This window comes from Folsomia candida, unplaced genomic scaffold (genome assembly GCF_002217175.1).
Source record: "Folsomia candida strain VU population unplaced genomic scaffold, ASM221717v1 Fcan01_Sc043, whole genome shotgun sequence".
NCBI classification, from domain to species: domain Eukaryota; kingdom Metazoa; phylum Arthropoda; class Collembola; order Entomobryomorpha; family Isotomidae; genus Folsomia; species Folsomia candida.
In genome coordinates this window covers 309,165-336,740 of record NW_019091235.1, presented here as the reverse complement: position 1 = coordinate 336,740, position 27,576 = coordinate 309,165, and the positions used below count along the sequence as shown (strand labels likewise).

Here is a 27,576-nt window from a genome sequence, read left to right as displayed (position 1 = left end):
AAAATAGGGCGCTATAAATAGTACCTCCGCGGTTGATTATTTACCTCCTAATTTTATTACATAAAACAAGGGAAGGTTGAGACGCAAAAAATTCAAAACTAGTATAAGTATGTACAAGTGCATCTTAAAATACTTTCCCAATATGTACATACATACATACATAAGATCAATGCACAGGATACAAAATTACAAATGTCCACTACTCGCTTGCCTAAAAGATGTAACTTCTTCAACCAGGTCACGAGGATACAAGATTAATATAGTTTGTTATACTTTTATTGGGCGTTTCGACACACAGAGTATAGATTCATACAGACGAATCGAAATCATGTAAAATTATATGGAGCCTGTTATCATTTATCACATCTTATTGAGGTTCAAGAAGAGGGATTCCGTTAACATTCGTTAATACTATTTTCAGATTTTAAGCAAAATTTGGTAACATGCCGTATGTATGCATACAAAGACAATGTTTTCCCCAAAAGTTGTCGCGTTATCGAAATCCAAATAAATTAGCACTTTTTTTCCAAAGACCGTTCATAAATTACTTAGCGCACACATTTTTTTAGACCCCACCGAATTAAAATGTGTCCCATGATCACTGGAGCCTTAAACCCCCCTCCCCCTTCTCACCTAACGTAATTTATAAACGACCCAGAATGCCATGTCGGAACAAAAGTTCCTTACAAATAAATATTCTCGCATACACTCTAGTAGAATATTGCTCAATTTAATTTATTTTGTCCAGATTTATTTACTTTGCACGGAAAGGATTACATAAGATTACCAAATATGTCCCCTATTAAAGTGGTTTCACACCTGCAGATCTGTGCAATCCCATCCTTTTCAACTGCACAGTTTGTCACAAAGGCGTTACACGTTTGCTCAAAATTGTCATCCTTCGGTTCAACGCAAGTCATCGATTTCTCTCGTCTTGTTATACAACTTGTTAGTTTCTCCCGTGTCCCAGAACAGGCGGCGTTCATTATGGCGCAGAAATCTAAAAGTAGGTCGGATCGTTAGAAATACAGGTGGTTTCGACTTGTGGTGGAAACTCTTTTGTCGAAAAAACGGGAAAGTTTTTGAGAATTTTTGAGAAATTGTTGAACAGTTTTCGGAAATTTTCGAGCCTTTTTAAATTTTTACGGGTGTCCTTATCAAGCGTAACGCTTTAGTCACTGGATGAGGAAAACGGGAGAAGGAAATATTTGATGAGAAGATTTGATATAATGAGGATAAACCCGATTTTCATTATGGCGAGATGCGCAAATCAGGTTTTTGCCAGATAATACCTGTACGAATTTCAATTAAATTTCCAAAATCAGATGATTTATAAATTTCCTGGTTTAAAAAATTGAAAGATGCACTTACTTGATTGATAGATTGAAGAGAAGTTTGCAGAATGATTTTCAAATGCAAATCAGTCTCCTTTTTATACCAGGCCTAAATACATATTTGTTCCAATTTGCACAGTACAAGCTGCGCTACTTAACACAAAACACATTTAATGAGCTTTATCATCTACAATATTAATGTGGATTCAGTATATTTTTTTAACTAACACGCGTAAATTAAAGTGTCGATTTGTGTCAAGTAAGATTTCGTACGGTTAAAATTCTAACATTTAATTCTTACTGGAGTTCGCCAACTGGAATATCATCTCAATAAATCGTCATCTCAATCTTGTTTCTATTGATTAAGTTAATAGACCATGAACAATACTTATTTTTATTGCAAATTTAAAATCGCAAATTCTTTATACGTCGTTCAATTAATGTCAATTTCACATTCTACATGTAGGTATAACTTGAATCACTCAGATTTGCGAATTTCCTAAAACTGCACGCACATCAACAAATTGTTTAGGTGTGTTTCTCTGGTACCCCACGATGTCAGCAAATTAGTCGCAAACTTATAGGCGTATACGAGGGGGGACAAAAAGTAATCGGCCTCGCCTAGAAGGAGGGTCATTTTGCCCAACTTTTTTTGTTGGAGTGAAAGATAAACTCATATGTATCTCAGATCTCATAGCTTAAAAATTCACGGTCACGGCCGAGTCGAGGAGATCGTCTGATGTGATCAAAAACAGCGAAACGAAAAAAAAACGAAAAAATTGAGCCCAGGTTTGATACGTAGATTTGGACCTTCAAAACGGAAACATGTACTTTATGCATTTAGTCACTGGGTAATGAACCTAGGTTCATTGTTATGACCTTGAAATTAGAAAAAACAACAAACAGTGGAAGCACCCACCCATAAAGGAGTAAACCGGGAACAGAAATTGCTATGATGGCTTTGGCCACCGGTTTCGGCACTCAGAAGGACTTCTGCTTCTGGACGCTTCGGCTCCGAAAACGACGAGACCAGGTGCCTGTTGTACCTTAATTTTAAAAAATTGAGCCAAGCCGTTGGAGAGAAAAGACGAGAACATAAATCACGTTGCTCACGAAAACGCTCACGACGAATTTTCAGTAAAAACTCCAAACTTTTCAAGGGTTACCATTTTAAACCAAAAAATGTCAAAATTCATCCCCCTTACAGTCCACACCTGGCCTCCAGTGACTGCTGTATATTTCGAAATTTTCCAAAAAACCTCAGGGGAAGGAGATTTCGACGATTGATGAGGTGAAAACAGCGTTTTTGACTTTTTTTCGAAAACATAAAATCGGGATAGAGTATATGAAATTTAGCGGACCAAGTGTGTTGACCTTGCAGGGGACTACATTGAAAAGTTGTAGAGCAAATACCCCAAATTTATTACTGGATCATGGTGAGGCCGATTACTTTTTGTCCCCCCCTCGTACACATGTCAGACAGGCAAAGTAGAAATAAGAATCAACCCATCACGATGAAGTAAATTAAGTATTAAGTAAATATGCAGACGTTTCAAGGTACAATGTCATATGCAATATGTAAGTAAACAAGTAAGTACGGTGTCCCACATTTAAAGTTCTCACGTAGCTCTTTATAATTACTTACCAGGGTTTGCCATAAACAAAATTCCTACGAGAAATGATTTTTTGCAAGACTTATTTCTTGCAGGAGTGCGAGAAATGCAAGAAGTTGTAACCTGGGTTAAATTTAATGCACCACCGAATAAGCTGAAATCTACCACAAATTTTAGCTGAATTCGCCACCGGATGAATTTTTTCCAACTTTAGCCTTTTCAGCCACCGATTTAGATGGTGGTTACCACAAATTTAGATGAGCTGCTATCACCATATTTAATGAGCATAGGATTATAAAAGTAATATAATTTACAATAATATGATTTATTTATTTGTAGAATACGTCTATATACATGTCTCTTTTATAAATACACCTGAAATTAAATAACCTAAGCGCTTTTTTAGCTTTCGCAACCCTACATTCTTACGCTTTTGACCAAATGGAACGGTTTTGGCTACTGGTCTAACATCATAACGCGTATTCTGAACTTCTAAACCAATTATTTCCTTGTGTCCATAATCTACGTTTCATGTATTTACGTTTTGTGGGTTCGATTTGCCGTACAAACGCGAAAGCGGGGGAAAGTTTTCGGGAATTTTCGCTCCATCGTTAGGCTCTGATTGTGGGAATTTTCGTCCCCCGTTGTCCGAGTATACATATTTAACATACATAGGAATCGGACTGACTGTATATTTCCTGTTCATTTTCGTTTTTAAAAGCATTTTCACTTGTGATTTCTGCCCATTTATATGCAGCATGTTCTCCAAGCGAGGATGTGCATAAATAATGTATTATATTTCTAACATTTCCACTTGTTTTAGGTTTCTGCTTGACGATGATAACCGCCTGCCTAGGTGATGCTGGGCTACCACTTCCATTTGTCATGGAAATCGAAGCCAGTTCGGTTACTTGTCTCGGTGCAAGGCCTGGCAATTTCGACACTAGATGCGAGGCTTTTGGACCAAACTGTTCCGCCATGAATTCTGATAGTCTTGCACATGTTTGCAGGTGCACCGGTCAATGACCAGTTGCACATAATTGTGAATTTCTTGAGGATTAAAGGCAATGAAATCTGAACAAAGATAAAATAAATATGCATACATATTTGAGCAATACTATTCCACGATTATGTATTTAATTTACTATGCTCTCACGTTTGTACACTACGATGTTGTGAAGTGTAACCCTCCGGTTTGGTTGAAAATTTAAAATTATGTGGTCCAAGTCAATGCAACCAGCGTTTCTTGAGGCAGTTTGTGCGATGGTCGGAATTTGGCTAACTTATTCGAGGTTAAAGTTTAAAAATGATTCAAGGAAATAGGAGCGGGGTTTGCTTTCTCCGCTTGTGAGAAATCTCCCATATTTTTAATTTTCAGCATGGTTAGGCGCCTCATTTGCATAAATCTCACTATGCCAATTTTCGGGCTTTCCCTGCTGAATAAAAAATGCATGAATGAGAAATTTTGCATCAAGAAAATTAAACACTCGTTAAAATGATTTGATTCCAGCTATAAAACAATCACTCACACACTCTTAGCAAACTGGTAATAATTTAATAAAAAATATTATTACCGAGGGTTTGGTAATAACCATTAATTCCACCACGGTAATAAAATCATTACCAGCTTTTATAAATTTTGGGTAATGGACAATATCGGTAAATGGTAATATTAGTTTTCCCCGAGTGGCGATGACTCCACTCCGCGAGGAATTGAATCAATGCCATATTGTGCTGACAGTCAATGCCGATGTAATTTTACTAAAGAGTAACAAATATACACCAAACGGTGTAAACAATTTTCATAATTTGGTATTGTAATATTACTGGTAGAACCAAAACTGTTACCACATGGACGGAATATTCACGCCATAGCCATCATCATTCCTCGTCATCTACTTTGTAGTTACCTTGGCCGTTAAAGTCAGCGAAGTAAAAATGACCAAATTGGTCAGAGTTTGTAATTTAGCCAGGGGAAAGAAATTAATTATTTCTTCTGGGGATTATGAACAGTTCTTGCGTAGTGGTAAGTATCATTCCCATTAAATTGAGAGCGTGTTTTAAATTTGTGCATTAAATAACTCAAAAATATCTAAAATGTGTGTAATTATTAGTGAAGACCAAATTTCAAGTCGAGACTGACAACGACATCATTTTGGAAGACGACCATGGCGCTGAAGTTGATGAGGAAGTATTCCCTATTCTGTTGGATCAAGGCATAATCCCAGCAATAACATTCAAAATCGTGGGGGAAGACGCAGCTAGTGATGGATCGTACACCCCTCAATGTCAACAAATTTATTACAGTGAGTTTTATAATCTGGATAATATAATAAATAACAATGAAAAGCAAAAGAAATATGTAGCGTTTTTGTGTAGTTAATAGCCCTGCGCCCATTTCGCCTCAATCGCCAGCAACTCCAGCGTCGCCCCAAGGGGAAGACTATTTTAAACAGGTACATACTTACTAGATGTATTTATATGTATCCTAATGGAATTAAATAAAATGCGGAATCAAGTAAATTTTAATGATGTTGCAAATTCTCAGGCTTTAGAAAGTTATATTGAGAGAAAACCAGACTTGAAGGAATTAGTGTCAAATTGTAACGCAGAGAGATTGGTAGACTCGGCGGCCGCAACGAAACTCATAAATGATTTTGTCTCGGTGTTAATTGATTTAAGGGGGTAAGTTTTCCTTGTTGTTATTAGCAGATAATATCTGTCTATAAAATTAATCAAATTAACTTTACAATATATAGGGATTTACCATCCACCTCTGATCAGCTGCGATTTGCCAAGGCAATAATCGAAATTATTCCGTGTTGGAAATACCCGGATTCAATTGATGGAATTGTATGTGCAAAATTATAGCTTCCCTAGAAATTTGAATTTAAATATATGTATATATTATTATTCCCTTATTGCAGGATATTTTGTATGATACTGTGAACCGTTCCGGCTTAATTCAGACTCGTTTACGATGGATTCACCGAAACGTTAAAGAAAAAAACCCTCTAAAATCTTTGAAGCGACCCGTAGCGAGTGGAGCTGGAGCACCCATTTCCAATAAGCAAGACGGACATGTTCAAATTGCTGCTGACGATATCGCCATCGCGGAATTAAATTCCTCACTTCCGGAGGACGAAGTTAGGCGTCTCATGATACAAACCTTGGAGCACAGAAATTATTTGCGAGGCACTAATGAAAACTCAGTCCTCCGGGTGTATCGAAAATTCTTGGAATGCGGATTTCTGGTAATTACTACAAAGTTATTAACTGTATTTAGATTTTTTTTTACCTTAATTTATTGACACAAATTATGATAGATTAACTTCGAGTTCCAGCTGATGTTTCCAGCTAATGCGGCCAAATTTCTGGACACGTGGGAAACATTGAGGGAGCAAATATTAACAAACTGTAAAAGAATCAGCAAATCGACGGCTCTTCATAAATTCATAAACGATAATGCTGGTATGAATATAATATGGTTATAATTTCGTTAATTTTGCTTATTTCGTATAATCTGCTGGAAAATCAATTTATTTGCAGGAAATTGGGATCGGTCAACTGGCGCATTGTTGGCCCTGCTTTATTTAATCCCCCCGACAGCGCATGGGCGAGGGAAAGGTGCGCGGTGCAAAATTGAAGATGCGGAATCTAGACTTGTAAAATATTTTAAAGTACACATTTACAACATATTTGCTTTGAGTGTTTTTGTTTTATAGAAACATAACCTGTAAATATTCTTACTCTTTTAGAGTGGAACGCCATTGCAGTCAATTTTAGATACTTGGGATTCGGATATCAGTCAACCCACTTTGGTGTACTTGGGCGACGATAAAACAAATCCGTCGACATTTTTCATCATTTGTGACAAGTTGGCCCTTCCGCTGAATGCCAGTAATTCTACAGAGGCCATCGACTCTCTTTTTAAGGCTCATTATGTGATCGGGACAAAATACGACCAAAATTTGGATGGATTATGGAAGTTTATGCAAATTCACGTCTTCCAATTAGACATTCAAAACACAACTCTTCCGCGCAAAGCAAAACAAGTCCTCCAACAACTTTCAAGCCTTTCGGAAAGCAATTGACCAGTAATTTTAATAATATAAATTTCGGTAAAAATGTATTATTGTTCTGAGTGCAGAAATACGTTTACTCGGGTAGAAGATATTATTGTTCATACAAAATACATTCATAATATAGGTAGTGCAAATTTTAGGAAAAGCTTTTGCCCCTTCATAAATTGTTCCGTTCAACTTAGTTCTTGGAGTGGTTATCTTAGGCATTTAAAATCACACGATGTCTCGACCGCAATTAATGTTAGTGAAGTAATTAATGCGGTAGTTAGTCACGAAGCATTGGAATCTCTTCCGACGAATAATAATAATAAGTTGGATGAAGACGAAGTAGTAGAAGATATCTCAGTTGAACTAGGCATTCAAATTATGTCGGATATTTTAAGTAGCTTTTGTTCCTCACTTTTAGCAAAGGGTGTAACAAACACAACAGTAGATTTTGTAGTTCAGGAATTACAATTTAGTTTTACACAAGTAATTAGTTTAGTCCTAAAATTAGGGAAGAAGTTTTGTAAGGATGATTTTGAATTCTTCAGTTGTCAAACTAAAGGTTTAATGCAAGCTTTTGCCACAATTAAATCTTCATATCAAAGACAAAAAATGTTTGAGAAAACGGCCAGACCAATCTTACCCAGAGAACTGTCATTAGGTAGTAGAACTGAATTGAGAGTGAAAAATAACAAACGACAACAAGTAATTGTTCCCGATACATTCATGTATGTCCCATTGCTCAAAACTTTAGAATCCATTGTAAATTCCCCAAAATATTCAAAGTTTTTTATAAATTATAATTCCAATTCGCATGAGGTAAATGTTTACAAAAATTTTAGCGATTCTAAGTCCTTCAAAAATAATATTCTCTTCTCCAAATTTCCTAATTCGATTCAAATTCAATTATTCTACGATGACTTCGAAACAGTAAATCCATTGGGGTCGAAGCGTGGTGTACATAAAATTGGGGGAATTTATTTCACAATAAGAAACTTCCCGGACTATATAAATTCCAAATTAAGTCAAATTCATTTGTTGGCTCTTTTTTATACTGAAGATGCTAAAAAATATGGAATGAACGCTATTCTTAAATATTTAATTCCGGATATCAAGTTACTAGAAAGCAGTGGGATAAAAGTGAATGGGTCTGAAACAATTTACGGAACGATTTCTAGTTTATCTTGTGATAATTTGGGGATGAACTCTTTATTAGGTTTTTCAGAATCTTTTAACTCGCATTATTATTGTAGAATATGTTGCACGTCGAAGACGGAGGCACAAGAGGTGTTTGATCACAATTTGATGCACATTCGGAGTAGACCTGATTACGAACAACATTTGAGACAAAACAAATTTGGGGTTCAATCCGAATGTGCATTGAATGAGCTGCAATATTTCGATTTTTTAAATTCCCCATCAGTGGATATTATGCACGATTTATTAGAAGGGGTTGTGCCATTTGAGATCAAGATTGTGTTGCAAAAACTCATATCTTTAGGCTGCTTTAGCTTAGAAATTGTAAATCAGCGACTTATGGCCCATAACTATGGATATTTAGAATCCAAAAATCGACCAAATCCAATTCGCTTAGATAGCACCGGACACAAAATTGGTCAAAAGGCGGCACAGGCGTGGTGCTTAATAAGGCATTTACCAGTAATTCTGGCTGATCTAATCGTTAGTGAGGAAGGAAGTAAATATTGGGAGCTTATTATTCAACTTTTAGAAATAATGAGTCTAACGTTTTGTAGGAAATTTTCATCTTCTAGTTTACAAATTCTCGACCAGAAAGTAATGACACACCACAAATTGTTTCGTTTTTTGTTTCCACATGAACGACTAATTCCGAAACATCATTTCATGTGCCACTACTCTCATGTAATTAGACAAACTGGGCCATTAATATCTCTTTGGACAATGAGATATGAAGCAAAGCACAATTATTTTGCACAATTAGCTGCACATATTAAAAACTTCAGAAATATTTGTTACTCTCTAGCATTTAGGCATCAACAATACAGCGCATTTATGATGCAGTCCTCCGAATCAAGCGATAGTCTTAAAACTGATCATATATTTATTGTCAATCTTAGTAATTTTGTCGATTCATTCGATTTAATTGAGAGTTTAAGATTATTTGACTGTTATCAAAATTGTGACGGAGAAACACAAATCTATACAACCAACCAGATTTGGTATCGAGGGTATAATTATAAGACGGGGTTTGTAGTTTGTTATGAAATGGGTAACGTATTTCCAAAATTTGGAATTATTAATGAGTTTCTTTTGCCTAACGATAAAACTTGTTATTTGCTTCTTAAGGAACTAGATGTGGAGTATTTTGATCGCCATTATTTTGCGTTTAAAGTAAAACATAAAATTGATATATTCAAAGTTATTTCAATTACAGATTTAGTGGTTCATGACTGTTTTGAAATTCAAAGAAATTGTAGCAATGAATCGTTATATTTAGTTCTTAGACATCATTTATAATTTACACGAGTTGAATGTATATTACAAAATTTCGAGTTTTTAATTATATTGCATAATGTATTATTAATTCGAACATGTCATTGGTAAATTTAAGTTAGTACACTTTAATCGTTGTAAAATAATTAATTTTGTCATCAGTAAATAAATAAATAAATCCTCACTAAATAGTGTCAAATGTTAAGTGCAGGGGGTTATAAATTATTACCTCGAGAGTAACGAATCGATTCCAGATGAAGACAAAGTTGACAAAATTGGGTAATATTATATGTACCATTTAGTAATGAATAACACCAAGTGGTACTCACCTTCAACATAACTCAGGAATGTAACATAACTATTGGGTAAAAACTGATTACTGTGCGATGTTGAACGTGATTGCCTGGTTGCAGTTAAATTTTAACCGCATGGAGCTGAATCATCACTTTGTGGAATTTTTGTGAATCTTTACCACAATGTGCTGAAATCATTACCAACGCGGTAGAGTCATATATGCATTCCGCCTGGTAACGATCTGGTATCAATTTTTTTAAGAGTGCACATGTCAAGACGATAAACGGTTCCATGACAATGACAATATCGCTATAGATAACCACTAAACAGGCTTATCTTACTAATCAATTTCACTATACATACATATTTATTGTGCAACCACATTGAGCTGAGACAAATTTGAGATGACACAACTCGTATAAAATTTACCAAACAAAGGTAAAATTTGCTGAAGTTTAAGCGAAAATCCTAACACGTTGGATAAATCTTGCACAACATGTTGTGTCGTCTCAAATTTTAATCAATCTTGAGTAAATTTTAACCACATTTAATTAAGAGTGTAATTGCATGCGAAGCACCCCATTACCATGTAATTTATGTACAAATGAAAACCATATTTAAGGATCATATACATATATTCACAGATATTATATACATATGTGTATATAATCCATTTACAGTATATTTACTAAAAAAATCTATGCAAGTAGAATTTAGAAAAATGCTTTCCGTAAATCTAAATGTTTTGCAATGCTGGAATACGTACTCGGATTTACAGGAAGACATGCGGAACCGGATTTGCTTATTTAGCTTGGTTCAGGAGATAATCCACTACAAACTATCGAAATATTTGGTATCTCTGCGCGGTAATTCTGCGCGAAACACCTTCTCCCCTACCCGACTCCATGTTAAAAGAGGGAACAAAGCACTTTTGAACATTTGCGGATCTTATGGTACTGCCGAATCGTGCAAGGAATATGCACAAGCCCCGTTTCACTTGATTCTCTCATTTTTGGTACTACACAAACTTGGTGTTTTAAAAAAAATTAAAACTTATTTGCTATTTTTGCACACTAAATTTCTTCAAAAGCGATGTTTTTTCTAATTTTTTAAAACATCGAAGTTTTGTAGTACCAAAAATTAGCTTTACATTAAAATATGAAACGTCCCATTTATCTCAACACCAATGAAGTTGATGCCATTTTAGAAATTACATTTAAAGACATTGAACAAGGGTTGCGTGAGACTAAACACTCGATGGAAAAGAAATACTTTTACCCTCGGTGGACGAAGTTTCTGTTGCAGTTGGCGAATCCTTTTTTTGTTGTCCGTGGTTGAACTTGGACTGGTTTCAGGTGACGAAATGTTGGATTGAGGTCGAGGACTAGATACGGATGACGATGGGGAGCAAGGCGACTCGAAGCTTCCACTAATTTCCGACTGCGACACGTCCAACGACGGCGGTGACACGGCAATTGATGTTACTTCTTTTGGTAAAATAGGGATGAATTTAATACTGGGACTAGGTCGGATAATTTCACTGGGTGTAGAAGCTGTTAATAATTGCTCCTGCGACACAAAAAATCTTGATGGAAGGGCGGATGGTTTTAGTCTTCTTAGAATTGTTAAACTGATCATCCTTAAAATGTAGGTCGCAAATCATGGAGACGGGGGGAACATTTTGACAATCGAGATCCAAATACTCACACCACTTCTTGAATCTAAGCGATAGAAAATATTGCAACTTAATATTCTTTATTAGAATGCCAAAATTATTTTCCATTTAATTTATTAACACGCCTGACCTGTCTGGCTGGGATGGAAATTGATAAAACTGAGCTTCCGGATTTTTATTGTTCCGGTTTTGTTTTAGCACACCTTGGATATTTACAACAGGTTATTTTCAGTGTCCTTGGTGGTGGTGACCCCCACGGCTGGGTCACTTCATTTGAAGGCAGGGACACGTGGAGGCTGGAAAATATTAACCCAATGTATTTAATGTCTTAATTTTAAAAAAAATTGCTCAAGTAATGTTTACAGTACGTGTGCATGTGTGTTATATAATTTAATGTGCAAATAGATATGTGTACTTACCATGTACTGCCGAGGGGTACACTGTTTAATTGCAAGTAACTTTTTTAAATAATTAATTGAAGAAATTTAAGCTGGCTAAAAATCGATCGGACTGGAACTGTATTTTTCTTTGCCACGCAAAGGAAACCATGTGGTGGTGATTGAATTGCATCAGCTTTTTCTCATGCTGAAACTGCACACAGTTATTTGGCCGATCTGTTAAAGCCGCCCATTTGCAGGAAGAACAAAATAATATTAAGCTCCGCTGGTTGGCTGCTGAGCTCTTCCATAAGCTTCACTCAAATACATTGCATGAGTCGTTCCTCTTCCCCTAGTTTATTTCATATTCCATGCATTTGGCCCACCTGGGGGATGGCACCTCCGCATCATCATCATCACCACATCTCCTGGCATCAAAAAATGATGATGAAAGCACATAGGTGGCGGTGGCAGCCCCATTTGTGCACCAGAACACACCCTCGTAGAGCATCAAATTTGTGGAGACGCAGATCAGAATGATGCGGAGGTGCCATCCCCCAGGTGGGCCAAATGTACACCGAGTTATTTGGTTGGCTCTCCCCGTTCTTCCATAAGCGTCACTCGAATACATAAGATCGATTCTTCTGGTAGAATCTATATTCTGTGATATAAATACATACATAACAGCCGTCGTGATGTCCGGATGTAAACTTACTTTGTGTTCGCATGAAAAAATGCATGAAAAATTGAAGCCAGAGCCAAGCACGAGGACAAAGTTTCGTGGTGTACATTGCACATATGTACTTGAGGCGGGAGAAATTTCTCCCGATTTTGACCCGCATCGTTACACGTGTTTTGCTGGAGGAAGACAAAATAAAATATTTATTGACAAATTAAACTAGCTACTACTATTAAGTTAATGTTATTATTTGCAAGTTGTAATTTAATTTAAATTGCCCCTGCTGTGTAGAGTAGCCCATGCTGGAGGTAAGTTTGTCAAAAACCTGGAATTTTTAACACTTTAAAATTGTTCCCTGTCACATTACACATTATTTAAAGGAAGAAGATACCACGATGCCTACTTCCAGCCAAGATGACGCAACTATCGTCCAGGAAGAGCAGTTTCTTAATCCTGACGTAAAGTTTTCTCACTTGTATTTTTTTTACATTTTTCTCAGATAATTGGTCAAATTTGCAAACACCTCGCCACCCGGGACATAAAGACATGCCGACTTGTATCGTCCTCTTGGCACTACGGGTCCACCCCTGTTCTAAAATCCAGGACAAGAACAACCCTCGAACTTTCACCAATTTATGACGAGCATGGCGACCCGTCAGAAGGTTTGGAAGTTTCGGAGGTCTTGGAAAAGCTGAAATTCCGTCCTGCCAATATCTTCATAACAATTCCATACACCGAGGACGAAAATCTTGCTCCCCTCGATTACTCCAGATTTCCTCCAGTCAACAATTTTAAGTGAATTACTGTCCAGTTTCCGGTGTCCTTCTCCACTATCGAGAATCACTTCTATGATCAGAAGGAATTATGCACAAAACTGATCTTGTCGGCGGTCAAGTCGCTAGAAGAATTAAAATTGGATGGGACCGAGGAGGAAGACTGGGGGGAAGAGATTTCCCAAGATTTCCCCTCCCTGGGTGGCACCGTCTTCCCAAAACTGGTCAAGTTAGACGTCAATCATCGCCTTCATCCCGACGTTGCCATTACAAGATTTGGACAAGCTGTGACGACATCCTCTCCAAATCTGAAATATCTGTCGACAATGTGCGACAACATGGTGCAAATTTTAAGGGTGGAATTTTAAGGGTGGAACATTACCAAGTTGGCCACAGTAAGTTGAGGGGTTTACATAACATATTTTGCATACTTACGGCAACCTTTGCAAATTGAGTATGTATATCTAGCAACATATAACTTGCGAAGTTTTGTGGGATTTCGCAAAAATTTTGCTAGAAAAACAATCTTAAATTTAACAAGCATTTGGAAATCTTATGGAAAATCACAATTTTTCCGTTACGGACGTCTCACTGGGTGCTGGGGAATAATGAATTGTCTACATTGCTTTTATTCAGGTACATACTTATCTGATTTTATTTCAGATCCCTCACTTGCTTAGAGTTGAACGGAAATTTAACCACCGATGGAATGGAACATCTACTCAAAATTCCTGTCACTTTGAAAAAAACTTACTGTTGGGGGTTCATCCACTGACGTTGAAGAAACTACCCATCGCGTCGAGGAAGTTCCCACAATTTTGTACAAATTCCTAAAGAAACACGCCCCCACCTTGCAAGAACTTCGGGTCTACGTGAAATTCGTCACCAGTTGGCGCATGCTTACATGGAAATTTCCAATATTTCCAGCCTTGAAAAAACTTCACGTCGAGTATGGTGGCCTGGCAATAGTCGAGTTCGAGACCAACATTGCAGAATATTTTCGACCGATTGATTACGCCGTGGGTTTCCCAGTTTTGGAAGTCTTGCAAATTTTCGGTGAGTCTGTCAGGGGGGACTCATTCCTTCCTGATAATCGTCAAGTTGTCGAGTCTGTGAGGGAGGTTGATGTCAGAACTTTTAATCATGAGGAAATTACTGAAATGACAGAAATGGATACGGAGACCTTGTACGATATTAGAGGTCAGGCTGGGGTGTATGTCCGACTTTTGGATATTTTTCCTAATGCGAGAGATTGTGTTATGGCTTGTTTAAGGAAATTACTTGACATTCAGGAATAATTGGTGAAAGTACATATTAATAGTTCCAACATATGTTATCTCTTAAAATGATTGTGGGCGCAGGAATTGTAATTGTTTATTGATATTCAAATTATGGATTACCAAATGCGAATGAATTGCTAATATTTTCTCGTAAAATAAATATAAAAAAATGTGCTAAGTGGAGAAAATTGTGATCAGATTATTATTATTGTTAAGATATGCAATGCATATTATGCAACCAGTTTAATAGCATTTTTGTATTTTAAGCTCACAGGACCAGGGTATATTAGGAATAGACTGACGGCTTCGCGAGGATGCTTTTTGGAAGTGGGAAAACAACTTTTGAGCACTCATCCATGCCCACTCTCGTTCTGTTTTTTCTCCTCTTATTTCCTCAAGTCGAATAATTATACTAGAGAATTATTAAGTAGCTTTAGCTACTTTATGCGAAGACTTTGTCCGTCTGTCTGTCTGTCCGTCTGTCTGTCTGTCTGTCTGTCAGCAAGATATCTAAAGAACGGATCGAGATAATCGAAATCGGTTTTCGCCATCATACATAATACCCCAGGGGGAGGATCCTATCAACTTTTGGGGCCAACCGGACCACACCCCCGGGCGCCAGGGGGTGTGGTCGGGGCAAAATGAGATTTTTAGTGCAATTGAAGCTATGGATGAAATAGAGTGAAATTTTGTGTTCCCCTGTTGTGCCACATCCTCTGGGCGCCAGGGGGTGTGGTTGGGGCAAAATGAGATTTTTCCAAAAAATGCATCTATGGATAAAATAGAGTGAAATTTGTGTTCCCCTGTTGTGCCACACCCCCTGGACGCCAAGGGGTGTGGCCGGGCAAAATGAGATTTTTTCAAAAATTGAATCTATGGATGAAATACAGGCTGTATTATACAGCGAAATTAAGTATTCCCGCGATGTCGTGGGAGTGGTTGGGGTGACGTATTCTTAAGCTACTTCCTTATGTGCGTTTACGACGGTTTATTTATAAATTATAACAAATGTTCTAGAAAGCTTCGAAATTTTGTATAAAAATTATTTTTTGCCTCAGATTTTCATGAAAATGATTTTATACACTAATTAAACTATGCTGAACAAGAATATGAATGATTTTTTGAAAAACATTCAATAGTAAAAAAAAAAGTTATAAATTATTGAAATTTTGTATACAAATTTTTCTTTGATGGACGTTCCAGAGAATTTCAAGACTTTGTCTCACTTTCCCCCACTATAGGAATATTTTGTGATAAAATCAGATTTCGGGGTAAGATGATATTTCTAGTTTCCAGCTCTCCTAGGTAGCACTACTAGCTAGCTCTAGCTCTCCTTGATAGCACTATTAACTAGCTCTCCTAGGTAGCACTACTAACTAGCTCTCCTAGGTAGCACTACTAACTAGCTCTCCTAGGTAGCACTACTAACTAGCTTTCCTAGGTATCACAACTAGCTAGCACTAGTAGCTAGCACTCCTAGCTAGCTCTCCTAGGTAGCACGACTAGCTAGGGACAAAAGTCATTTTCATGAAAATCTAAGAGAAAAGTAGTTTTTATACAAAATTCCTAGAAATTTTATTTTTTGAAACCGTCGCGAAAAAAGGTATTTTTATGCATAGGGGACCTTAGGGTATTCACACAAAAAAATTCACCCAAATCCGAACTAGGACGCTATACTGCAATTTTACCATAATTTCTATACCAAATTTAAAAAATTTACAACTTTTGTTTTTCGAGACCGCCGCAAAAAAATTGAAAACTTATTTCCGCTATTTTGATTAAATTATAACCCATAAAATGAATGATTTTCGTTCAGATCATTTGTTGTGTTGTAATATGATGCACACTTTTCTGTGTGGACGTGCTCTGGTGTTAAGTGTTTGAAAGGGCGGTGCACCGCCTCTAGTTGAGGCAAATCGGGCTATCTATTTAACAAAGCAACATATCTCATCGTGTGTTTTAAGCTTTCATTAGTTAACGAAGCTACATAGGTAACCATAACGGAAATCATGAATTTGTGTCGTCGTCATCCAAGTTCATTTCACCACATCCACATTCATTTTATTCAAAAGTTCCCGTCTTCCATAGTTAAAAATATTTGTCGTAAATATATGTCGTCTTTGAAGACGACTATAAACCGCGACAAATTTCTCATTTCACTACCCGCTCAAAGTGGCTCAGACTTTTTACTTTCAGCCAGTTTCAGCCGACTTCTAATAATTCACACAAACTTCTTTTTTCTTCGTACAATATTTTTTGCACATATTTTGATAAGAACGGTAAGTAGTAAGTCGTCCTTATTCACAATTTTCTATTTCATTTGTTAAGTCACTCTCAATGTTGCGTGACCCTAAATGACCCTAATTATGAATAACAATCCAACTAAATATTTTGGTCCATTGTTAACTCTTCACTACACACTATTTATGTAATTAGTAATTACCATGTTTATGAATGTGTGATTAATTCATACCATTTCACATTTATTTTAGCATAAAATAAAAGTCGAGTATAGGACTCCAAATTCGACCAAGACAAATGCTCAGATGGATTCGGGTTTGAATTCACAGTCGCTATCGTCGCCGTCGTCGTCTAATTCTCCAAATTCAGGTAAATATTTTCTTTTCTTTTTTTGTCTTTATTAATTCTTAAATTATTGTTGAAGTCTTTATTGCATGAACGGATTTAATTTAATTAAACATTCATTCCAGGCCGGGAAGTCGAGACGATTGCAAATTTCGCCATGTCGACCGCCTTACTGAATCCGATCGTACGTTCGTCCGTCATCAGTCAGTGGCCGCGGAACCTGTGGGGACAGTAACATTTCATGATATCGGAGGGAGGGGTTTATATAATTAGCAAACGATAGGGACATCGCACAATGTACCTGTGTCCTCACACTTCCGCGGCCACTGTTTTTCATCACGATTGCACGTCAAACTTAATGTAAATATTACCATTTCTTCTGTCAGGCTCTGAACGCTATTTTCGCCCATCTCGGCCTCTCCGACTTGAAGACGGCCCGTCTCGTCTGCCGTGAATGGAGCGAAATTGGTGCCACCCTCTTAGGAAAACAGGGTCGTATCGAAAGTAACTCACTTTTCTGCTACCACACCTCGGATTTACACCTCATCACCCCCGTTCACCCCAAACTGATGGGGAACATCATCATCTCGAGTAGATTTGACGCCTCAATCCATTTTAAAAAGAGAGCTGCCGTCATCTCCAAGGTTTTCACCATCTTGTCCGAACAGAACACACGCGAAATTACGTTTATGTCGAGCGAGAAGAAATTTATCCCCGTCTTTCTAGAGGGGATGAAGACGCTGAAATCCACAAAAATCCAGACGATTAGAATCTTCCTTCCTCAACCCAATTTGGGCGAATGTGTCGATGAACGTCGAATTCAAGCGTGTGGAAAACTCCCCGTTCAACTTAGTTTGACCTCGCTCGAGTTCCAATCTTCTCCCGACCTTTGGCATGAGACCGGCCGAAGTGATGAATTTCAACCAGCCCTTCAAATTTTGATCGATTCTGCACCAAATTTGACCTCTTTGATCGTCGTGGCTCCATTCTACCCGAATTTGGAAGGGTGCACAAGTCTAAAAGTTCTGGAATTTCAATTCAAAATTTGTGATCATACTGCATGCGCTGATTTGAACTTGGGCGCAGTGATCAATATGCTGGCGCAGGTTAAGGATTCTTTAACCGTATTGAGGTTGTACACTGGAGGTGAACGTGTTTCCGTGTCTCAGGTAAAAATTAAACATGTACAAATAACGGGGTAAATTATTTATCATAAATATTTTTTTCGCAGGACAAGAATCTTAGCGTTCCCGTGTTATCAAAACTTACCTCAGTCTCCATCAATTTCGTAAAGGCGTACCTAATGGAAGGGTTTTTTGACGAAGAACACCTCCCAAAATTGAAACACCTCGATTTCAGCCACTTTCGATGCACTGCGACCGACCTGTCGAGCTATTTAAATCTATGGAAGCGACACCGAGGAGTTGAATCCCTATGGTTGCCACTTGGTCGGAGTTGTATGGAGAGCGGATTCGAATTTGGGCAAAAAATTGGAAAATTGTTCCCCACCGTTAAGAAGTTTGATTTCATGATGGAAATCCTGGACAATGTGAACCCCGCGGACGTCGAAAAGATGATTGAACCCTTGCAAAAGTGGGATCTTAAAGAGTCTCACGTTTTCGTGGAGTTTGTGGACACCAGCTTCTTAGGTCCAGTCCTTAAAAGTTTGTCAGCTTTGAAAGGTGTGACGAGACTTAATACGTATTAATAATTTTAATAGTAATGGTGAAAAATCTCGCTAAAAAGTATAATATTTTGGACAGGCGTCAAATCCGTCCGCTTCATGCACATAGAACACCAAGGCGTCTTTGCTCCCTGCGTTCCAGATATAATTCTGCACAGTAAAGGATTTAAGAGCGTGGAAATATGTGGGGTGCAGGTATGTGCGTATTAATCTGCATATATGAGAACTTGTTCTTAAATTTCCAATTACATAAATATGTAAATTCAGGACATTGAAGCTATGGAAGAAATGCGACCCATTTTGGAAGGCAGTGGTACACCCATTGATTTTACTCGGGGTTGGTGGTCCAACTAATTAATTAAGCAGGTGACAATCGATCGAAATTGACTAATTATTTTGTTCTTATCAATCCTAACATGTTCATTTTTACATTGTCAGGATAAAACATTTGTCAGTTGTTCCTAAATTTACAAAAATATACAGTAACAATTTTTCATGTTTCATGTTTCATGCACAATTTTTAAACACAATATGTAAATATGTATTTCCAACGGCAATATTATAAATTTCTGTAACTATGGCTTGAATAAATTGCAAATAATAAAAATAAACGAAATCTGGAAAGTATGATTCTCATTTTTCCCAAGTCATTGAAAACAGGAGTCAGCCCCGGAGATTTTCCTCGTTGGAACTTTTCACAATTTGCAATTTTGGAAATATGAAATATGAAACCTTTGAGTTTAAATTTGAACAATAAATTTTTACAAAACAAAAAACCAACTTTGAGATTTTTATAACTTTATAAAGTCCAAAAGGTTTCACTCGAATTTGCTTAACCATGTCAACTCCTCAAGCTTGTTTGTTTTGCCGTAAAATTGAGTGTCATTCAGGGTCAAAGTGCAGCTGCTCGGTTTACCTTCCGCCATTTTTAACTTATCTGAAAACTAGTAATGTCAAATATGAGGGTAATTTTCTCCGCGAGGATTTCCATTGCTGTCAAGAATGCGGCACTCGGCTGGAAAAGACTGCCAGACTGGTGCACAAATTGGAGCGAAAATTGCTTAAAATTTACACCATCACGTTCGAAAATTTGGGTAAAAACAAGCTAATCGAGGGGGAAGATGTTCTCGGGAAGTTGAGAAGACAGATTGTGGCTCGTAAGGCGTTAAAAAATACAGAATTAAGATTCAAATGGCTTCAAATTTAAGGAAGTTTTAAAATTATCGTTTTATTTTATAGGATTTGACCCTTCGCCCGCTTTCGACTCAATTTTTGAAGCACATCCACCTCAATTCGACCAAATGTCGGGTAAGTGTATTAAGGTGGACAACAAAATCTTACCAATTTCAAACCAGCATATGAAGATTTGTATTGTTTTGTAGTTTTACAAGTTTGTCACGTATTTTTGAAAACCTTACCAGGTTATAAACCTTATATTTTAATTTACACATGGTGGTTTTTTATGAAAATTTTTATAATTGAACTATTAAGAATTACAGTTAATTATTTTAATTACCACATTTCCATAGATGAATCCCAAATTGACGGAGCTCGAGTAAAAATTTCTGATGATGGAGACGACAATGACGACGACGTGGTAATAATGGATGAATTTAAAGCTGAAGAAATGGACCAAGAAGAAAGTGAAATCAATGCGTACGACGTATTGACCCTTGTCTATGGAGAGGAAAGCGATGTCCCGTTGCTCCGAAGTGACCACGAAGACGTTCCTCCCACCAAAAAGGAAACTTCGCCTACGCCCCCGTCGCCCAAACGAATTTTGTTCGAACAAACAGCAAATAAACGACGAAAGGTAATCTTGAATTTTCCAAAATTGGGTTTCCCAAATTTTGTTATGCCCCTAGTTTATTTATTCCCCTGCCCAAGGACAATCTTAACGACTAAATCGTATCTCTACAGGTTGACGTTACCCTTACAATCGAGAAGCAGGATACCAAACTAATAAACGTGGATGCATCAACTCCTCAAAATTCTGATTTTAATGTAAGTCAGAGATAGATAATTGACCTGAAAGGTGCGGCCAATTAATTACCTTATTAATATTTTCTCCAGGGCTCAAGATCTTCGGCTATGCCCCTACACCCGAAAGAGCACCACTTCCGCAGCAAATTCGCAGCAAGCCTTGCAATGTCACAGCGACACTATAATGTTAGTACGAGATAAATAATTGATTTGAAATTTGAGACTAATTACTTATTAATGATGTAACATTATTGTTATCTTATCAATATTTTCTCTAGGACCCAAAAACTTCCCACTCGAAGGAGAACCACTTTCGCTGCCATCAGTGTGGAAAGGAATGTAATTCTAGGGGCGCCTTAAGAAACCACATAAGCCTCCACAACGCCGACCCGAGGCCATTTAAATGTGATGAATGCGGTAAAGCTGTGAGACAGAAATCAAACCTGATAAAGCACAAAGAGATGGTTCACCTCAAGAGGAAGCCCATCACGTGCCCAGAGTGCGGCAAAAAGTTTGGACAAAAGTGTAACATGGTGTCGCACCTGAACGGCGTTCATTACAGGATCATGCACCCTTGCCTCTACTGCGAAAAATCATTTGCGAGTAAATCTGGTCTTACTCAGCATGTGAGAAAAAAGCACGGCCCTCAGAATCGCCCCGTTCTTGACCTGTTAACAGAGCCCAGCTTCTGACTAAATATGTAATTTTTTGATAAAAATGACTAAATCATTATTTTGGTATGTTTTCAAGTATGTATGAATTAATAATGTTATTGTTACAAGTTTATTCTTGGGTTTAGACATTTTAAGGACAAATTTATATGTTAAATAAATATTTATTTATAAGGATATATTTTTATTCGAATTATTTCGAATAATTTTAACGTTCCAAATATGCAGAAATTTTAGGAATGCATATGCTCAAAAATATTATTTGTTCAAATTCATTTCAAAATTTAAAAAAAAGAACTCGTTCATTGATTACTCATGTATTCCAAATTTGTGAAACAGGATTTACTATATTTATTCATTATTGATTAATTATCGTGTCCCCTCACAAATTAAGAAGTGTTCATTAATACGAACTGAATATTTATTTGATGTTCATTTATTCAAAAATATTCTTATTCATTCATTCAATTATTCATTTTTCTAAAGTATGAACCTATGTAGATATTGTTCCATGGTATGAACTCTGCCAAAGTGACTGACCATTTCACTAAAGGAGAAAAATCTCTTCCCGCAAAAGTAGCACTCATGTCGATTCGCTGAATTGTGTCGTTTCACGTGTCGCGCTAAATTAGACCTCACGTGACTTGTGTACTCGCACTTGTCGCAGGAACGGAAGAAATCCTTGTTCGGCGGATGCATAGTTTCCACGTGACATTTCAAATGACCCAACATGGTGAATCTCTTGTCGCACGAGGTACACGGATAATTCCTTTGATTTTCATGACAAACCAGAATGTGCTGTCTCAATGGAGGTTTCCAAGAAAATATTTATATGAGGACAAATGAGATAATTAAAGATTGCTCGGGAGACATTTTCAAGATGAGTTACCTGCAAAATAAACTGCATTAGTATATTTTTTACACCAGGGTTATGCTTGCGTAAAAATACATGCACGGAAAATCGGCCAAAAGTTTGAGTTTTTTTATAAATGCAATGCAATGAGGGTATTCATTATTTCTTCGGATCCTTAGTATTATTCGTATCGCAAAATGACTTACGACGGGTACGCAATTTTGTAAGCGTCATATTCACAAATGCGGTATTTGCCACTTGCCATACATATATACACACGTACATATGTATGAAAATGTCTCATGTGGTTTTTTGCATATGAAACTGCACTGAACGATGCTTATGTCATACGTACATATATTGACATGTCTAAAATTTATGCTGACAAGAGATGTATGGTGTATGGATGTGTGAATGTGTAACGTGAGGCTTCAATTTTGCATGCAAATCTGCATCGTTGAATTGAATGACGGTTCCCAATCAGAAGAGGTATGTTACAGCAACATTGCACCAACATATGAAACGTTGTACGAAAGTGAACGTGATATTTGGGTGACATTTTTTCCATTGCAGTTAATATAACTCAGTTAATATAACGTTCCTTAACTACGAAATTTCACAGTGCGCCCTAAAGTTTTAATCACGTTGGTACAACATTTATTACTGGAAAATTAACAGTGTGGTAGCATGAAATTGCCGACTGCAAGTAATGTGACTTTCACGTTGAACCAACGTTCCCTCAACGCAAATTGTCCCTTGCATACCGTCGCCATTCCAACCATGCCTTTACTTTCGATCGCCTGAGTTTTATTCCGATCATGACGGTGAAAAATTATCCCGTAGTTGAGTTTTCTACAGAAAATTCAATTACTGTGGATGTCATTCCATCGAATTAGTTGATTGGAAACACTAGTGTTAGTGGGCCTCTCGTTGCAATGCAAGAAATTTAAAGAAAATACGCTGTGACGGATTTCTCCCTCAGCCATTGTGAGGAAAGTCGGAAAGTGTGTATGTAGGATTCTAGGCGAACTTGGTAGGAATAAAATTGACTGGTGTTTCATACATTTTAATTTAAAGTTTTTGTTTTTGATATTTAAATACATTCAAAGCTGCTGTCGAAAGAGCCAGAAAAGCTGAAGACACCACCGAGCGGGAAAATAATCCAATTTTGCCAAACAAACGTGTTTCCAAGAAGAAACAAATTAATTCAGATCACGAGGACGACAAATGTTTGTCAATTTTGCGCACGCACGAGGTTGCTGCAACAGGTACAGTATTTACATAAATACGGGTCCTTATCATTTTCCAAGTATTATTTTGTAAATTATTATAATAATGCAGAAGGTACAAATGAATTTTCAACACGTTCCCAGTTCATTCTGAACAAAGTTTTCCTTGCGTAAGTTCGAAATTATCAATTTATGTAGTTAATCACTTATCTGTACGATGCCGGTTAATTTGTAAAAAGGATTTAAGTCTAAAACTTATATTATACTTCCCCTATCTGTAGAAAATGAGTATCTTTGCTTCCATTTTGTAGTGACGAGGGTGCATTGTATCTAATTATTATAGTAATAGTTTATGCATTTAGGCATAAGTTAATATTTTGATTCAATTGACATAATTATATATTTATGCACAAAAATTTTTAGTTGAGCGAGTAAATAAAATTGTAAAAATACTGAAAAGAGATTATAACGTTGATGCAAAGTTATTTTTCATTTGAATAACCATTCCAGCAACGTAGGTAGCACTTAGTGGGAACGTTGACGTCATGAATTGTATCGTGAGAGGAACGTTAATATACCGTTTGCCGTACGTTGTGTGCACGTTGGTGTCAACGTTGTTGACACTTTTTCATTAACGTTGTGTGCACACGCAACTTCCGGCCATCGAAATTGTTGAACAACGTTACAGTTCTAACAGTGCAGCCACCTAATTTTTCAAATATAATTATATTTATTTTGCCAGATGTTTGTGCAGACGGTCCATGCACCAGAAATGTGACCCATTTCCGAAGAACTTTTGCCCCATCTCGTCATAAACCTGATGCTATACTAATAATAGAAACATAGAAACTTAATATAACTAAAAATAAGACAGATTTCATGCGTATGTATGCTGACCACTCAAATCTTCAAAATGCTTTATGCACGGTCCCTGTGAAACCGGACCACAGTCAGTCATTAAAAACGAACCAAACGTTCAGTATAATAACCTTGATGTTTTTGCTTAAAACCCAAACCTGTCTGGACAGACAGTCTTTCAATTCATGTGCACACACAAATCATCTGTAATATTTATTCCAGTTGAACTCTGATTTGTTTACAAATTTTGAAAAAATTACATATTCCACACTTTCATAAAATGAGTTCCCAACAAGAAACTTATAAGCTGACATATTTAAGTCACCGTGGACTCGCGGAACCAATTCGGCAAATTTTTGCGTATGCCGGAGTCGCCTATATCGACGAGAGACTGACCCATGAAACGTTACCGGAACATAAATCACGTAAATTTAACTCTTATTTAATTTATAACAAAATATTGAGACGATGTGGGTGTCATTTTGTGAACATTATTTCATTTAAATAATCCATGTAAAAGCCGCATCACAAAAATCGCATGTGTGTAACCTTGCAAAATATACAAAAATGCAATTCACGCAGCCGAAACTTGTAAAATGCGTACGTTTACAAAAATACAAGGGCAAGTTTACAAAAAGTTTCGTTAGAAATGATTGTTCAAGTTGTAAAACTTTGTAACTTTACAGAATTTACACCATTTGCATACATGCGACGCGTGAATTACCTCATTAAATTTCCGATATAAATATGATGAACCTCTGCATAACTTTGTACATACAATACTTGATCAGGTCTCCCCTGGGGAACGCTACCCGTTTTGGAGGTGCGTCCTGGTAAAACGGAACCGTCCTTTGTGCTCGCACAGGTCGCCGCGATCGGAAGATTTCTCGCTAAAAAATTCGGACTTGACGCCAAAACTGAGGAAGATTCGGCCAAATATGACGAGTATGTGGACGCCTTGAAAGACTTTCAGCAAGGTAAATATATCCTTCGTTACGTCTTTTGCCAATTTCTTGAATTTTTTCAACGCCAATTTTACATTTTTTTTACTCTTACGTAAATTATGTCAAAATATTAATTAACTTCGAATTCCAGAGTTCGTCACCTGGTACCGTGCAACCGATGAGACGGTAAAATCTGCAGTCGTACAGGATATTAAGGAGAAACACGTCCCCTTGTTTTTTGGCAAGTTTGACGCCATTCTCGCCCGAAACGAGGCGGGTTGGTTGGTCGGCGACTCGCTGACTTGGGTCGACATCTTTGCCGCGAATCATCTCTACAACTTCGCCACGTTTTTGAGCTCTGGAGATAAAGATATTTTGCAAGAGTATCCACATGTGAGAAAATTAGCGGAGAGGGTTTTTGCACTGCATGGAATTGCAAAATGGATTAAGGAACGGCCTGTAACACAATTCTGAAATCTACGAATTATATACCTAGTATATTGAATTTTTTGGTTTTATTCGTTCGTAGTAAATGCAAAAATTTTGAGGAAAATGTGTCATACATAAATTCGCAAATATAGATTCTGCATTTCATTATTCTTCTTCCCTTACTGTGCAAAATTTGAATAAATTTAAATGCAATATACTTATCTTCTCGTTTATTGATTTATATCTTCTGAGGTAATATCACCACGACAATGTGATGCAAATATGTATATTTTTATTCCAAATTTGATGCCCTAAATTTTAAAATATTTATTTACTAATTTTTAACTGTATAAACGCGTGCAAAAAATAAAATAAATATAATTAAATATTTATTTATGAAAGGCTTGCCATACCTGCCTATTTCCACTTAAATCTGTACTTCCGAAGACAAAACGCGTAATTTTGTTCTTCGTTTTCCAATTTTGTAAGCTTCACCCAGCCTATATTTTTTTTAAAAGTAGAGATGCTCAGTATTTACATACAAAAGTGCGATTATACGATGCATGTACTCGTATGTATGTATACATATTTGTGAAAGCATCAGTTGCAAAATGCCATGTTGTGTATGTACTTGCTATAGGTTTGTATGTATGTACATACATACATATGTAGGTAAATATATACATATATATAGGTGTGGATCAACTTTTTTCAGGTACTGGTGACGTATGTAGAGCGCATCAAAATTTGAGATCGTACACTGTTAGAAATCCGGTATAGTCACGCAGGTATTGATTTCTCGGTATTAAAGTTGCTACCGCTTGGTATTAAATTTATAACCGTCCGTAAAAATTTGATACCAATATTGTAAAACTTTAATACCGGGTTACTACTACACGGTATTATTCAGCAATACCACGTGTAGAGTCATATACGAATACCACCTGGGATTATATTAATATTGGATTTCTATAAGAGTGTACTTAGACATTTTGATTTTACACTAATTCTTTATGGGGTGAAGTATTATGTATGTCATTTTTCGAAATTTCAATTTTTCGTAAAATTATCGCGAATTTTCAATTTTTATTTTTTTACGTTTTCTTTCAAATTAGGAATAAACCATTCATCAAAGAGAAAAATTTCCATATATTATTTTATTCGTATCTTCATTAAGACCCAATTCATAAATTCAATTTTTTCAATTTTTTTCGATTTAAACAATATTAATACAGTGAAAAATGCTGTTTTAATAGTCAATTTGCAGAAACACTTTCATTTCCCGAGGTAAAATTTCTGAAAATATGTAGAAATATGAAAAAAATCGATCTCGGAAAATGAAATCGTTTTTTAATTCAAATTTCCGAAATCGGAAAACTTGTAATAAGCTTTTATGTGGCGCATGTACGAAAAAACACAAAGTCACTTGGCAGAAAGTTAAGTGTCGTAAATCAACCAATTGATCCTTTAAGAAATGAAAGTAATCCAATTTTAATGAAACTTGAAATACATCCTTAAAATAATATTTATTCGTTTTGAAAAATTAATTTTTATTCCAAAAACGGGTTTGTGGGTGCACGAAAATACGCCACTGGGATAGTTAAGCTGCCTCAACACTACATGACTTTGAGTTTTGCAGAGCACATGAAAATAATTGATCCATGTGACTCACTAACGCGAGGTTTCCAGTTTGCATGCAAAATCTGCTAAATCATCGCCGGATAGTTGTTTTGTCTGCAGACAAAACCTCATGAGGTTTGCAAACTTCAGAA

The 27,576-nt window shown here is 36.7% G+C and overlaps 4 protein-coding genes and 3 long non-coding RNA genes across 7 annotated transcripts; 5 read left to right on the top strand and 2 right to left on the bottom strand.

The window, feature by feature from the left end:
- Nucleotides 1-714: 714 nt before the first annotated feature.
- LOC118433154 lies at nucleotides 715-1,434 on the bottom strand. The gene is made up of 2 exons (XR_004833210.1): nucleotides 1,372-1,434; nucleotides 715-1,292 (listed from the first exon to the last, which is right to left on the bottom strand). It is a non-coding gene; the product is annotated as an uncharacterized LOC118433154 (long non-coding RNA).
- Nucleotides 1,435-4,526: 3,092 nt separating this feature from the next.
- Nucleotides 4,527-7,043, top strand: LOC118433184. Its single transcript, XM_035844871.1, has 9 exons — nucleotides 4,527-4,973; nucleotides 5,062-5,253; nucleotides 5,327-5,403; nucleotides 5,496-5,632; nucleotides 5,707-5,800; nucleotides 5,875-6,201; nucleotides 6,274-6,418; nucleotides 6,497-6,627; nucleotides 6,706-7,043. Exons 1-9 carry the CDS (start codon nucleotides 4,886-4,888, stop codon nucleotides 7,039-7,041), a joined length of 1,527 nt encoding a protein of 508 aa, XP_035700764.1. The 5' UTR covers nucleotides 4,527-4,885; the 3' UTR covers nucleotides 7,042-7,043.
- Nucleotides 7,044-11,644: 4,601 nt separating this feature from the next.
- LOC118433162 lies at nucleotides 11,645-12,017 on the bottom strand. The gene is made up of 2 exons (XR_004833215.1): nucleotides 11,878-12,017; nucleotides 11,645-11,754 (listed from the first exon to the last, which is right to left on the bottom strand). It is a non-coding gene; the product is annotated as an uncharacterized LOC118433162 (long non-coding RNA).
- Nucleotides 12,018-12,670: 653 nt separating this feature from the next.
- LOC118433142 lies at nucleotides 12,671-14,740 on the top strand. The gene is made up of 3 exons (XR_004833208.1): nucleotides 12,671-12,822; nucleotides 12,895-13,682; nucleotides 13,951-14,740. It is a non-coding gene; the product is annotated as an uncharacterized LOC118433142 (long non-coding RNA).
- Nucleotides 14,741-16,555: 1,815 nt separating this feature from the next.
- Nucleotides 16,556-19,204, top strand: LOC110861644. Its single transcript, XM_022110775.2, has 7 exons — nucleotides 16,556-16,846; nucleotides 17,060-17,177; nucleotides 17,279-17,337; nucleotides 17,540-18,322; nucleotides 18,385-18,835; nucleotides 18,917-19,032; nucleotides 19,105-19,204. Exons 1-7 carry the CDS (start codon nucleotides 16,577-16,579, stop codon nucleotides 19,189-19,191), a joined length of 1,884 nt encoding a protein of 627 aa, XP_021966467.2. The 5' UTR covers nucleotides 16,556-16,576; the 3' UTR covers nucleotides 19,192-19,204.
- A 371-nt stretch (nucleotides 19,205-19,575) lies between these two features.
- On the top strand, nucleotides 19,576-21,623 carry LOC110861580 (zinc finger protein 287-like). Its single transcript, XM_022110710.2, has 6 exons — nucleotides 19,576-19,994; nucleotides 20,077-20,145; nucleotides 20,367-20,650; nucleotides 20,758-20,841; nucleotides 20,911-21,006; nucleotides 21,099-21,623. The coding sequence occupies exons 1-6, from the start codon at nucleotides 19,676-19,678 to the stop codon at nucleotides 21,510-21,512; spliced, it is 1,266 nt and encodes a 421-aa protein (XP_021966402.1). The 5' UTR covers nucleotides 19,576-19,675; the 3' UTR covers nucleotides 21,513-21,623.
- Nucleotides 21,624-24,587: 2,964 nt separating this feature from the next.
- On the top strand, nucleotides 24,588-26,021 carry LOC110861619 (probable glutathione S-transferase 9). The gene is made up of 3 exons (XM_022110751.2): nucleotides 24,588-24,856; nucleotides 25,223-25,408; nucleotides 25,527-26,021. The coding sequence occupies exons 1-3, from the start codon at nucleotides 24,712-24,714 to the stop codon at nucleotides 25,847-25,849; spliced, it is 654 nt and encodes a 217-aa protein (XP_021966443.1). The 5' UTR covers nucleotides 24,588-24,711; the 3' UTR covers nucleotides 25,850-26,021.
- The last annotated feature ends 1,555 nt before the right edge of the window (nucleotides 26,022-27,576 follow it).

Excerpts from the sequence above, each read along its gene's own strand:
- LOC118433184 (XM_035844871.1), top strand. The coding sequence starts at position 4,886 with ATGACCAAATTGGTCAGAGTTTGTAATTTAGCCAGGGGAAAGAAATTA. Across the intron at positions 5,254-5,326 it reads ATGTCAACAAATTTATTACA|TTAATAGCCCTGCGCCCATT; the intron begins GTGAGTTTTATA and ends GTTTTTGTGTAG. Across the intron at positions 5,404-5,495 it reads GGGAAGACTATTTTAAACAG|GCTTTAGAAAGTTATATTGA; the intron begins GTACATACTTAC and ends GCAAATTCTCAG.
- LOC110861644 (XM_022110775.2), top strand. The coding sequence starts at position 16,577 with ATGAATTTGTGTCGTCGTCATCCAAGTTCATTTCACCACATCCACATT. Across the intron at positions 17,178-17,278 it reads GTCTAATTCTCCAAATTCAG|GCCGGGAAGTCGAGACGATT; the intron begins GTAAATATTTTC and ends CATTCATTCCAG. Across the intron at positions 18,836-18,916 it reads AAGTTTGTCAGCTTTGAAAG|GCGTCAAATCCGTCCGCTTC; the intron begins GTGTGACGAGAC and ends TATTTTGGACAG.
- LOC110861580 (XM_022110710.2), top strand. The coding sequence starts at position 19,676 with ATGTCAACTCCTCAAGCTTGTTTGTTTTGCCGTAAAATTGAGTGTCAT. Across the intron at positions 19,995-20,076 it reads GAGAAGACAGATTGTGGCTC|GATTTGACCCTTCGCCCGCT; the intron begins GTAAGGCGTTAA and ends TTTATTTTATAG. Across the intron at positions 20,146-20,366 it reads TCAATTCGACCAAATGTCGG|ATGAATCCCAAATTGACGGA; the intron begins GTAAGTGTATTA and ends ACATTTCCATAG.
- LOC110861619 (XM_022110751.2), top strand. The coding sequence starts at position 24,712 with ATGAGTTCCCAACAAGAAACTTATAAGCTGACATATTTAAGTCACCGT. Across the intron at positions 24,857-25,222 it reads GTTACCGGAACATAAATCAC|GTCTCCCCTGGGGAACGCTA; the intron begins GTAAATTTAACT and ends ATACTTGATCAG. Across the intron at positions 25,409-25,526 it reads CTTGAAAGACTTTCAGCAAG|AGTTCGTCACCTGGTACCGT; the intron begins GTAAATATATCC and ends TTCGAATTCCAG.